Source organism: Mya arenaria, chromosome 11 (genome assembly GCF_026914265.1).
Source record: "Mya arenaria isolate MELC-2E11 chromosome 11, ASM2691426v1".
NCBI lineage: Eukaryota > Metazoa > Mollusca > Bivalvia > Myida > Myidae > Mya > Mya arenaria.
In genome coordinates, this window is record NC_069132.1 from 48,383,956 (window position 1) to 48,398,357 (window position 14,402).

Genomic DNA, 14,402 nt, shown 5'->3' on the forward strand with positions numbered 1-14,402 from the left:
CTAGAAGGGATGCAAACGAATATTCGAATATTCGATCGAACGTTTAGTATTCGAATGTTAATATCGGTATTCGAATATTCGATTATTTTTTTAAAAAAAATAATGAAAAAAACCTTGAGTCTTCAGCGGTGTTCTTGTGTTTAAAATTATATTGTCTTGTTTTTACAACAATACGCATCTAATGCAAGAGGCGTTAACGAGATGACAATCAAGTGTGCGTCATGTGTCAATTAGGGACCGATCGTAGGGTACTATAAACAGTCTCCATAATTGTAAAATAACTGGCTATTACGAAGTGACATCCAACAAGTTTAATTGATTTTTGGTACTTTAAAATGACCATGCCAATTAAGAATGAAGCGGCCTTCACACCCACTTGTCATTTTGCCTGCCAATTAAGCTGGGCAATATTGCTCAAATCGGTGATTGGTATAATACGCTGAAAATAGATACCACTTCATTCCTTGAGAATATCTGTTCGCAAAACATTCTAAGTTAAACTAATTATTATTATATATTAGATTTGTATTTCTTAACAACGTAAAACATGCCAGGCACATCTGAAGTATGGACTTATTTCACGCGCTCTGTTGACAAGAAATCTGTCACGTGCAAACTAGGCAATGTGAGCTTGTCGTACATGGGCACGACTAATCTCTGGAATCATGTGAAGGCTAAGCATCCGAGTTCTCAAAGTGAAAGCAGCAAACAGCAATCAATGAAAAAGTTCACCGTTTCCGGTCTTAAACATGATTTGTGTTCAGAGGAAATTACTAAAAAAGTGGTGAATATGGTGGTGACGGATTACTTGCCCATTAGCATCGTGGAGTCTCAGGGTTTCCGTGACCTTCTTGCGTATGTCGCTCCCAGTTATTCTGTACCATATCAAACTACGATTCGCTCCAGAATTGTAGCTCGGTATGATGAGGAAAGGGCTGCCCTCGCTGTGCGCCTGGAGTCCATCCAAAGTACTTATATAACGACAGACACATGGACATCCAACGCAACCGACAGCTATATCACAGTGACTGAGCACTATGTAACCGCAGACTGGGAGATCGAATCCAATGTGCGCATGACCCGTGAGATGCCTGAGCGTCATACCAAAAGCTGGCCCTGCGTCTGCAAGAATGCGCTTCCGAGTATGGTATCTCGGGTCGCATTAGTACATGCGTGCATGACAACACCTGCAACATGGAGAGCGCGGACGCTGATTGTGACTGGGGCAGCCTTGGGTGCTTTGGTCACACATTGCAGCTGGCCATCAAGCCGGCATTTGATCTTCCTGATGTCAACAGGGTCGTCTCCAGATGTCGTAAGCTGGTGGGGCACATCAAACACTCGACTACATTGACGGCCGAGATGCGCAAGCGCCAATCTAATGTGAGTAAAGGCTTTTTCTGAATCCGAATGTTTACAGTAATAGTATTTTATGATTATTATGTTTATTTAGTATTTTCTGTACAGACCGCTATTATTATTATGTTTAACTGACGTCCAGGATGTTGTTATATTAATCCATTGTTAACTGTCTTTAAGTAATTGTTCCATTATGGTTGTAAATTCTGATAAAGTTCTCGTATTGTTTCATTGTGTCCGCCATCTTTATCTTGTGATATTTCGCTGTTGCGTCACCTTTTCATGTGTTGACGTATTGTTTGTTTACTTCAGATGATACATGTATAGATGATGCAGCTGTCAACTTCCTATTTGATGAGTTTTATATATTTTCATCTTGTGAAAATATGCCTTTAAACAGGTGATTGATGTATTAATGTATTGTTAATTGATTGCAAGCCAAAAATCCATATGTTTAACTTAATTTAGTAAATTCTGCCAGATAGTTCTGCCATGACTTGCGGAATTCGGCTACTTAATTCCGGCATTTTTTCGCAGCCTCACATTCTTTCATTCCAAAATCTTGCAGTTTCACGCTATTTTCTGCCAAGTTACGCTAATTCTAGCGGAATTCGATTTCATGTATAAAAAACATTGTGTTTTTCTTACATCAGGAGTTCTGGCAAGAGATTTATTTGAGTCAAGGTGCATATTTATTATTTAGGTTTACTAAATAAACAGAACTCATATACTGTATGCATAGTAATGTAATGGGATTACATTGTATTTTTGGCTTGACTTTGATATTTAATGTTTATTTCTGAGAGTGAAATAACTGATGAAATGATATTGATACTTGCATAATATAAATTGCTGGAAGTAATATTTAATGAGTTATATATGCAAATAAATTACATATATGAACTGCATACATGCCATATTTTCTGGAGACCATTCAGGGGGATTTGTTCAGAAATGCTGAAATTTAGGGGGATTTTGGTAGTATTCAGGGGGATTTTTTTAGCCGGTTTAAGTTGGCGAAATTTCAAAGTATTTTTAGACGCAAGTACGAAAAAATGTATTCACATATATTTTGCTATGAAAACCTCTTTTTCATTATACAGAACTATTTTATGTCATGATTTATCATATTCTTATGATACACTGTCATGTCATACTGTAATACTGTAAATTAAATTTACCTTCCTCCTAAGTTTTTAAAAAATTCTGCTTAATACTATCAGCTATGATTATGTTCAGACACTAAGACAATGGAATGAATAATATTAATTTCTTCCTCTTCCAAAATAGTAATATTTCTTTGCCTTTGATCATTACTTCAAATTAATTGATCACTTTTTGTTACGGTTTCCTTTTGGCATTTATCAAACCTTTTTTAAACAGTAATTTCACCCTTGTGGAGTTGTTTCTTAACATTCAGTTTCACTCACATACAGTGGTTTCATATTTTTTTTTTTTTTTTTTTTTTAAATTCCGGGTGATTTTTACCTCCCGCCGGGAGACCGGGGGATGGATCGAAATTCCGGGGGATTTTTCCCCCCGCCGGGGGATATGGCATGTATGGAACTGTTATTCCAGACTTTGTACTAATACCTATGTGATTAGAGTCAAAAGTAATACGTCATGCTACCACATAATAGCTTGACCTACACACTACTCTAAAGGTGCATGCCATGCTTGCCCGGCTGAACGCCGCATGCTGTCCGACCTCATGCTGGACACTTGGGTAACCCGGAGTGCCAGCACCTGTCGGTGAAGGACGGCGAGAGGACCGTCTTCTCCGAGCTTAGCGACATACTCAGTCATTTGACTGAGACGACTTTGTATATGTCAACGGAGAAGAGCGTGTAATACAGTGAAGTTTATCCCATCGTGACAAGTCTTCTCGACAACACACTCCGTGCATGCGAGGCTGATTCTCATGTCATCAAGGAAGTGAAGGGTGTTATTGCTGCTGAGCTTCATCGCTGCTTCCGGCCTGCGAACGATGCCCTGCCACATCCATCCCAGTCCTTGCCGCTTTATTGGACCCCTGCTAAAAGGACCTGGACTTCCCATCAACGGAACAGTGGCGCTACACGGAAGACGCGCTCGAGAGTAGATTGGACGATGTTCCACTTCGGTTGCCAACCCCTGAGGAGAGTGCACCAACACCCTGTCTTAGCTTCATGGTTCCAAAGACAACCAAGACGGCTAGCAACGAGCTGCGTTGGTACCTGCATGAACCTTCCGATGACATAGCCACTCCACTTGCATGGTGGAAAAAGAACGAGGGATGCTTTCCTCGAGTTGCACACGTTGCTCGCCAACTGATTGGGAATCCAGCGACATCTGTGCCATCAGAAAGAATTTTCTCCTTCGCTGGACTCATTATTAACATGCAAATTCGTTGAATTGATATCCCCCGCCTGATTAGGCAAAGTTCGTGGATTGGAAATGAAAAGTAGGTGGAATATTCCTATATTAACATGTAATATGGCTGCAGGAAATGGACTATTATGAACATTGGATATAAGTTTGAGTTTATTTGGAATTACTAGTTTAGTATTTGAAATAAAAGTTTTGTATATAGAGTAACATTTGTAATAGTTTCTATGAATTTGAATCAATCATTTCCATTCCGGACAAAAAAATTCTAAAATTTGACCTAGTGACCTTATTTTCGATCATATGTACCCCCTTTGATATAAGTCCAAGATTTCATCAAGGAAAACATTCTGATTAAGTTTTATGAATATTTGACCATGTATAATGCTTCTAGTATGTTCCAAAGATTTTTCTAAGATTTGACCAACTGACCTATTTTTTGACCCCATGTGACCCACTTTTGAAGTGGTCCATATTTCATCAAGGGGTACATCATGACCAATTTTGAACAAAACTTGACCAACAATTCCCATGATATGGTTCAGGACAAGATTTTTCTAAGATTTGACCTAGTGACCTATTTTTTGATCATATGTGACCCAGTTTTATTTACGACCAAGAGTTCATCAAGGAAAATATTCTGATTAAGTTTCATGAATATTTGACAATGTATCATGTCCTTAGTATGGTCCCATGTGACCCACTTTTAAAAATGGTCGAGATCTGATCAAGGGGAACATTCTGACCAAGTTTGAACATTTTCCGATCAATACTTACCAAGATAATTATGGTACTGGACAGACGGACGGACGGGCGGAAGGACTGACGGACAACGCCAAAACAATATCCCCCTCCCGAAACCTTCGGTTCGGCGGGGGATAACAAAGTTAGAAACAGACAGTCATGCGATCTTGTTGATAAGATAATATTTCTGAATATGAACAAGGCCACCATATGTGATGATGATGATATTGATTAGTGATTTCATTGAATTATATGTACTCGTTATGTGCTTGTTATGTGCTAGATATGTTTTTCATATTTCAATGTAATGTTTGTGTTTTAAATGCATGTCATAGCATTTTACAATGTATATCCTGTATTGTTGTACAATAGATGATTTGCAATCATTGTATTTATGTTTTATTTTCAAATCTCAAACATCATCAGCATTATATATTATCATTTTTAGTAGTATTAGTAAGCACCAATTGTGCCCTTCTAGGATCCGATAATGTTGAAAATATTCGACATGCTGCAATGAATTCTTTAGTCCGATAACATTGGAAATATTCGAAAGATAAAGAAAAGGGTCTCGTGGTTTATAACTAAAGTTAACAGATTACTATAACTTTTTGAAGATTCAACTTTTATTTTTTATCCATCGAAAAAATTACTGAATATTCGAATATCGATTTTGCCATTCGTTTGCATCCCTAGTTTCTGGCATATGGTTACATTAATGTTTTACCTGGTAGGAGCTAGTGTCCACCCTCTTGGAAAACCAAACACAAACTGGCCTGTCACCATATGTTTGTAGCTGTCTGCCTGGTTCTGGGGAGGTATCGATGTACCATGCAGTGACAGTACAGTTGGACACACTCCTCCAGGGCAATCCTAGAAAATCAGAACATTCTTATCAAGTCACCATCAAATTCAGTAAAAATTAGACCTCACTACCACAATGGGCCTACAAAGGAAAGAATGTCGAAGTAATCGTGTGAATTTGTCAGTTAACAGAATTAAATTATCAAACAAGAGGGCCATGATGGCCCTAAAACGCTCACCTAAGCAAAGGGCCACAACTCCGTGCAGGGCTTCTAAAAGTTTGGAACCTCAATCAATCCGGACCCGGCGACAACCCCCCCCCCCCCCAAAGTAAAACTTGTTTAAAAGTCCGATAATATAGAAATGTCACACATTTTCAGATGTGTATTCTGTCAATATTTTTTCACAATGTGGCAATTCGTAAGAGGGCTCTAGAGCTATCATAGCTGATTTAGACAGTCATTGATACAAGCTTAATTCACATAAGATTCTCATCGAGTTCTGCAGCGTTTCTAACAAGAACGACTGCGATCGTCCTTTTTAAAGCAAAACAGGAAGTCGGCCATTTTGTTGTTGTTGTTGTAAATCAATCATGATCCCTTGTAGTTGTTTTTGAAGAGGGGCACCGAAGGTAGCTTCTTGTGAAATTTCATTGAATTTGGCCAGGTAGTTTCAGAGGAGATGTTTTTTAAGCAATTGTTGGCGGACGGACTGACCGACAGACGACGGACAAAGATCGATCACAATAGCTCACCTTGAGCACTTCCTGCTCTGTTGAGCTAAAAATACAAATTGCATTTTGCATTCTACACTTTTAAAGCAAGAAATTTTGTGGTTTATCTTCAAATAATTGTTTTATTCAATTTTCTATCATTCTTAAGTGAGGCCAAGTTCTGAGCATCTTGCATAAATTATTTCAACACCAGACTCAGTCAAAAGATCACAATTTTATTTTTGCTTCTTTGATCCAAATACCTGCAATGGTTGTATGGCAGCTGCCTGCTGAACAGAGCCATCATGATCTAAAAATGTGTACAGGAAGGACTGTTTCCCTGTTCTGCATCTTATTGCTATTGGCAATGTGGACACACCGACTGAGGTCGTGACCTTTAGGGTGAACTTGACGTCCCATGGGGATTCCGGTGTGGAACATTCTGAGATTATAGTCTTGTCTTGGGTTTTTGCTCTTAGCTCTAGATTTAATGAATATATCTGACCTGGAGCTATTGAAACTGGTGATTTAAGGACGTTTATTACAAGTTTATTCTGTGTTTCAGAACTTTTTGAGTTGAAGTCAGTTAAAACTACTTTTGAGATCTTCAGAAATTTTGAGCTGTGGTAGTTTGCAACAGGGAATGTCAAATAATTTCCAAACAATCTTCCATCTAATAGATCTGGTAAAAAAATTGGAGACAAAAGTTCAAATGAGCTTTTAGCTGTTTTAAACTTGCACATTACGTGAGCACTAATTTTAGTCCTAAGCCTAATATACACTGTATGTATCCCAGGATTTAGCTCAACCCCGTACCAAAACTTGTCCCTATGGTACACATCCCCAGTCACTGGAATATCATTGATGTACACAGTATGCACGCCCATACATTGCACCACAAGGTCAAGGTCATCCTCATTCACAGCGAAATCCCCTACCAGCCAGCCCTGCCATTCTGTAATTCCCATGGAACCTAAACTATTAACCAGTTCATTCCAGTTCACCTTGGGCCAAACCTGCACTGCTGAGTTTGGCCCTGCCTGCTTAATCTGGGACCATTGGATCTCACCTCCTGGCACCAGCTCTGAATAGAATTTAACATTTTTCTTTAATCTTGACCTTGCTGCCAGTCTAATTCCACCAAATGCCTCCACAGGGTCCCCATCTACTTCCGGTTTTCCGATAACAAAAGGACCAAGGAAAGACCACTCTTTGATGTACTCTGAATGTTTTCCGGAGAGTGATTTGGCATGCTTGAAAAACTTTTTAGCAACAGCGATCTTGCCCTGTTGTGTATACAGTGAGCCCAAGGTTGTCAACAACTCTCCCGAGCTCTGGAACTCCTTTTCCTCTACAGCCTCTAGAAGGCAAAGAACCACTGTATTCACATCCTGGAATTAATAAAAACCCTGAAAAAGACAGAGTCTTTAAAGCTAAAACCTTGAAATGGTTACAACTTACAAGTGAAGTCTCAGACGTTAGTGGACTATTCTCCTAATGTTCATTTTATATAACAAAAAGAACAATTAAGTATATCGATACAAAATAAAAAAATACATTATTCAAAGAACATGCATTGTTTTACACTGATTGAAAAAAGGCGCTAACGGCGACAACCTGGCAGCTGATGCATTCTCCCACGTCACTTTTAACATTATTTAATCACACATCAATGTTTCTCGATTGATCACGCCAAGTTTTCCACACTCTTTGTGGTGCAAGGTCCACTTACTGTAGGTATCTCTGTACCATTCACTGTTTAATTGAGAAAAAACTTTTTGCGAAGTGTTTCATCGTAGTTGAGCTTTCACTTCCATCCGTGTTTAGTCTAGACTGTATGGTGGGTGGCTCAATCTCTGAAATCTGAGAACATTGATCCCAAGCTGAGTTGATGTAACTGTGTGAACAGGCACATTGTCTTGGTTGAGAATAAGATCACGTGGATAAAGATTCTGCCTCTTCTGTACAGCATGCATCAAATCCTTCTGAAAAATATGAAAAAAGGATAAAATATTATATAAATGATGGCTCATATTATTACGCACTGTTAATCTGTATAACAAATAAAAATTTGATTGTCCACATTAATAAACATTTATTTATTTAATACTGCGGATTTTAATTAATTTTAATTGAAAACCTTGGAATAGTATGCGGGCACCTGGTGAATTAGGATTATCCCTCGCCTATCCGTAAAAAAACACTAATTTGTGTTTTCCACCCGATTTCATAATCCTCGTTTTCTTCGGTGGTAGAGTGTTGGGTGTCTTCAACACACAAGTCTGCTGTTTGGATTCAGGTCATAATGCCATAACCAGGTATCGTCTTGTGTTATGATGCAATCAGGAATTCTCCCCCATCATTGTCACATTGTTCTAAGAACTCTCTGGAACACGACATCCATTTTGTTTCATGTTCAGTACACAGTAGCTTCGGCACCAATCTTGCACTCACTTTATTCACGTGAAGATCCTCTTTCAGAATTCTATAAACAGAACCCTTTGAAGTTCTAAGCTCAGTCGCTAACATTCTAACAGTCAAACGTGTGTCTTTGTAAATCATGCCTCTGACTTTCCGCTCCATTGTTGATCTCACATTTGGGGAACGGCCACAACATTCATTGTCTGCAATAGACTGACGCCCGTCCTGCAATTTGTCCATGCCAACACCAGAGATCTGCTGCAATTCTTGCTGGACTCTTTCATCATATTAAATGTCTGCGTTGGCGTTTTCGCAAGTGATCGACAAACTGTCTCACTGCCCATAGTTTCACATCTCCACATGACATCATCATTGTTTTAAGTCTCTCTTAGATACGAGGTTGTTGTTTTTACAATATTACTGTACATGAAACTGTTACAAACATTAAAATAACAACAAATGACCTCAATCAACGGCAGATGAAAACACAGAGCTTCTATTAAGGAGAAGACGTTGCTTGTAATTGAGTCGGGTAAAATTGGTGTGCGCCGAACGTTACTTTGTTTCCATAGAAATGTATTATGGGAATAGTATAAATGCAAATGGACCAAATTTACATATATTTTTTTCATGAACACCAATGATTGTTTATCGTCAATAACAAGTGATTCTTTCCGATATAACAAAACTTATGAGAAAGTCCACAAACTTCTGACACACCCCTCATATAACATAGGTTCAGGGCTTTATTAAGTTTATACTGCTTATGAACATCCATGATCATTGAAAACCATAAAAGAATATGATACAAATTCAATACATGGTTCAAGATCATTGTAACTGTAAATATCTGTGTCTAATATACAATTAATAATATCCATGGTTCATTTATTACATTACATTAAGAAGATGCAAGGGGATGTCATGAACATGAACGCTTGTCCGTTTTTCTCATATCAATCAATCAAAGGGCACAACTTAACAAATATAATTGCCAAAACTTGCTACACATAATTTGTAGTATAAAGTAATGTATAGCAACTATTAGCAAGTCATGTAACTCGACATGTGAGCATTGCTAAGGCCAATATGTGCATTATATTAAGTCTCATTATACATTTGTATATTATATTTTATCTTTAAAAACATTCATGATTTTGCATGACAACGGTGTGCTGTATTTTTTTGTGAATTGGGAATAATCATTTACAAAATTGGATTTTTGGACTAGGGCACTTGTGGCCTAGTTCATAGCGATACTCACGATATCTGCATTCTCAACTCGCATCTGGGGGTTCACTGACGTAATGTATTCATACGCTGTATTTTGATTGGATTGCCGTTAGCGAATTTGAATAATCAAAGTAGTACCAGAACTGATTACAATGAAAAAATCCAATAAAAATAGTTCTCCTAACAATTCAAGCTAACCGTATGTTCTTTTAATGAAGCAAAAGAAATTCATACGTAGCGAGTGAGTTAATCGGGTTAACTACATGAATATTCTTGCATACGGTCAGATACATGCAATAAGAATATGAACATATTGGAAAAGTATGCATCGAAATTTTCCCGTTCAATGCTCTGTATTGATAGACTAGTACCCTTTATCCGAAAAGAAATCAGTATCAGATAACCGCGGTGCCCATCGCGCAATCGAAATGTCTTGTGAATTCATACGTAAAGCGACTAAAGTGTGCGGTCTAAGTAGAAAACAACCAGGAAAGTTTGTTTAAAAAAAGTATTGTTAATATCCTTTGTATAGAATGCACAGCATCTGGCTTATGAATAAGATGATTGTTTACCTAAGTGCATAGAAAAGTCTTGGAGCCACTCTCAGTGTAAGTACATTTTGTTCAATGACATTGTGATAAACCATCGCCGTAGGTAAAACAATCTTGCCTGCTCAATTTTGCTTTCCTCTCGTATAATGCACTAGTCAATTGTTACCACGGCCCCTTGGGGATATACCGGGGGGGGGGGGGGGGGGGGGGGGGGGGGGGGGGGGGGAGGGCTGTGTTTTAACCTTTCAGGTGTCCTCGTAGCTAAAGAACTTCACTGAACACATTATATATTACCTTTTTGGACTTGTTCAATGTGTTGTATACATAAAAAATAAATATCAACATTAAAGTTATGGAAGCCAGAACTAGTGTCCTCGCAATGCCAGGAGATTGCGGTGGTTTTTTTTTTTCCCGCAAATTATATCAGGGAACTGCTCTTACCTTAGATCCCCGGGGTGCGGGGTTATTCACGGGATTTTACGCGCGGGGGGGGGGGGGGGGGGGGGGCGTGGTTACAATTGACTGGTGCAAACTTTACAAGTTCTCTATATAGTATATAATTACATCATTGAAAATCTTCTCTGAAACTGCAAATAACAGACCTTTGATATAAAAGATTTCATCAAATTAAAGAAGTATGTGTACTTTGGTTAACATACGCCAAAACGTAAATTAATTTGTACAAGTCTGATTAAACGATTTTGAGAAATTCAAAAGAACTATGACTTTATCTGATTTAACGCTTTAGCCTCACACCCCGCCCCCCTCACTCTACACACACTTAACGAGATTTTTCAAATTCCCTTTGCAGCTTGCAAGCAATTTAAGTCAAAAGTTTAAGCTAGTCCATTAAACAGTGACCCCTTGGGATGTGAGCCGATTTTTTCAATGCTTAGAACATGGTTGTCAACATTCCCCTAAATGAAGCCCTAGTCCATCAGTGGTTTCAGCACTTTGATTTTATAAATAATTACGTAGGATGAATGAATTCAAATACTCAAGATTATTTGTTTGTGGGATTTTGTTATTTCAACATCATTTTTATCTTTTTATGATTTCTGATTTGGAATTTTTATTCAACATTTTACCTGCAACCATCACCCACCCCCCAGAATTTTAACCTGATAAAGCAATTTGATAAGGAATCTTTTTCAAAGATTTACCTTTCCTTGCAGCCTCAAACTATCCAGTGTTTTAGTGGTAATTTTTTTCAGACTACATGAGACTCCCTTTTTTATCAATCCTTCCTTTTCCATGGATACATCAACCTGCAATAAATAATACAGCGTCCTTTTATTCTCAATATGTTATTTTGGATTTATTTTCATCGCATACGCACTACCTTCTGGTTGTGCCAAAAGAAAACGTGAAATTGAAAAACATTGACTTTATAACTAAATTAAGACAAGATATGCTCAGATCAGCATGTTTGTTTGTATTTTCGTTTTCGTTGTTTGTCATTGTAACAGATACATTGAAAAATCAGTATGTCAATTGTGTAGTAAACACTCAAACTCGATACTATAAACTTTCTGCAGAAGTGTTGTTAGTAAACATGGTAAACAAACGTTTGTAAAAGGTAAGAAGTTATGGGTAATGAAAAAGTATGGTTCCAACAGTCTCCATAGCTAAAATAAATATTAAAAATTTCATTGTCTTAGGCTGTGTTTGTGCTGAAAGTGTTGTAGGTTTCTGTACAATGTATTGACATTTAATTTGATGTGATATTCACCATGGCTATAAAGGTATAAAAGCAGGCGAAAAGTTTGGTCAACCCAGTAGACAAAATTCATCAATGAACATCAAAAAGAGACATGAACACTTCACACAAAAAGTACTAAAATACAAGAAGAAATCAACAAATATAAAACCCTATCAAATTGAAAGAAAACAAGTTCTAGCAGAAAGCTGGATAGCCATTCATGCTAAGTTTGATGGTGGTAAACAAAGAAACTGTGAAAGGCAAAATAACATTAAGACTGAAAAAAACTAAAATCTACTATCAGATAACATCCTTGAGAAGGAATGGAGTGCTTTCATTCTATGTAGGACAAATCGCTATGATATGTTTGTTCGAAGAATATATTGTGATGTTGACACATGGAATGTTATAGTTCCTAAATTAGAAGCATTCTACTTCAAGTTCATGCTACCGTAACTAGCTCATCCAAGATATGACACCTCTACAGACATCTGCAAACCTTGTTTACCATGGGTATGAATTATAAACAATTTCAGTGGTATATTTACCTGTTTACTGCACTTTTTTTACAAATAAATAATAAAGTGTTGTAATTGAGAATGTATTTAGTTATAAAATATAATTTAACAAGAGATGTTTGTCAAACATTATGCCCCACCTGAGCGCCATGTTGTGAGGAATATTTGGACAATTTAATGAAATATGCATGGACCGAAATCACAGCTGATTTGTCATTGACATTGGATGCCTTTGAGGCAGTTTTAAGATTATGACCATTCAAAGTGTGAGGATAGAAGATACAGTTTTTAATTATGTTCAGGTGATGACTGATATTTACAGATAAACATGTATCCTCTTAGTAGCAGGGAAAAAGTAAATATGATGTGAATTGAGTTGTGACCTTGACCTTTGACCTCAAGATCCGTAGAAGTCATCTACTGGTCACCCCAACCTAAATGTCACGTTTAAAGGCCATGGGTGCAGGCATTGTTGAGTTATCACACAGACAAGCTTTTTGTGCTCAAGGTCACTGTGACCTTGACCTTTGACCTGATGACCCCTAAAATCAATAGGGGTCATCTACTGGTCAGGCCCAACCTCCAAGTCAAGTTTGAGGGCCATAGGTGCAAGCAATGACGAGTTATCACTCAAACAACCTTTTAAAGTTCCAGGTCACTTTGACATTGACCTTTGACCTGATGAACCCTGAAATCAATAGGGGTCATCTACTGGTCATGACCAGCCTCTTCTTTGAAGGGGGGCATAAAAATGCTAACCATACAAATTAACTTAATATTTAAAGTCAGCATTTTTAAATTATTATCATTATTAATATTATCCCCCCCCCCCCCCTGAAAATAATAAATAAACTGTTGATTTATATTTTACAGGACCTACTGACACAATACAAACAACAATAACTAGATCAATAGTTTTCATCATCATGTATATTGTTATGCGATGAATTGCAACCCAAACATATCCGAAGATGTTGCGTTCATCGATTGATAAACACAATTGCCATTGTTCATTAAAGAAATGGAAGTTGAGGTGTAAATATTAAAATGTATCAAATATTGCAAATACAACATTATAAAGAATATTAATGAATGCCTTATAAAATGACAATCATTTTGATACTAAATAGGATGAGTTAATTTAAATTTAAGAAGTTTAAATATGTATTGTACTAAAGACATTATTATTATTATTATTATTCAATATTTTGCAACAAATATAATGCATAAAGAATACGGTAATCATAATACTAGTGTGGTAAATTCTCTACAAACAGGGCCTGTGTTACCAGTTTTAGCTGAAAGTAAAGGCGAAAGCCTTACACCATGTGTGCCTACCAGTCATGTGAAATTAGACCAGGGTCATAAGGTAAGTTTAAGGTATTCATGAATCTTATGAATAATAATTAAAACAGGATATATTTTATAATTTACCTTTCTTATATTTTTGTTTTGTTCAATTTGTTGTATTATTTCATTGATAGCAATACTGACCTCTCGTCTTATATTATTTTTAAGTAATAAAATGTATAACTCTTGTACTCTGGAATTTTGTGGTATCAATATTGCTAAAACAATAGTCTGAATTTACTTCTTTAGATGGTCTTGCTGTGTTTGATTATGACTGTTTCTGAAATGTATTTAAATAAACTGATAACTCGTCAATATTTCAGCTGCACCGATCATCTGGAAGAACTAGGAAAGTGCCTTCCAAACTGTTGGACTAAACATGGTATTGGTAAAATTTATGTCATACTTCATATAACTAATATTTGTTTCTGAACCATTGTGATAGTCATGGATTCATTTCCAGTCACTGATATTTGAATAAAAAATGTAATCCATCAAGTCAAGATTTTTCTTACTTTGTAATAATAATAATAATAATAATAATAATAATAATAATAATAATAATGTTTGAATAATACTAACAAATGAAAGATTTCTTATCATCTAAAAATACATTATAATTGTTTATGTTTGTTGTTTTG

General features: G+C 36.9%; 1 protein-coding gene across 3 annotated transcripts in view; it reads right to left on the reverse strand.

Moving 5' to 3' along the window:
• LOC128207480 (uncharacterized) overlaps positions 1-14,402 on the reverse strand; it is a 106,702-nt gene that overhangs the window by 87,573 nt on the left and 4,727 nt on the right. For all 3 annotated transcript variants that reach the window (XM_052910427.1, XM_052910426.1, XM_052910428.1), the window contains exons 2-4: positions 11,355-11,459; positions 6,250-7,377; positions 5,198-5,343 (exon numbers count right to left, since the gene is read on the reverse strand). In XM_052910427.1, coding sequence (XP_052766387.1) covers positions 5,198-5,343; positions 6,250-7,377; positions 11,355-11,459 — 1,379 coding nt within the window. The remainder of the gene's footprint in view (positions 1-5,197; positions 5,344-6,249; positions 7,378-11,354; positions 11,460-14,402) is intronic.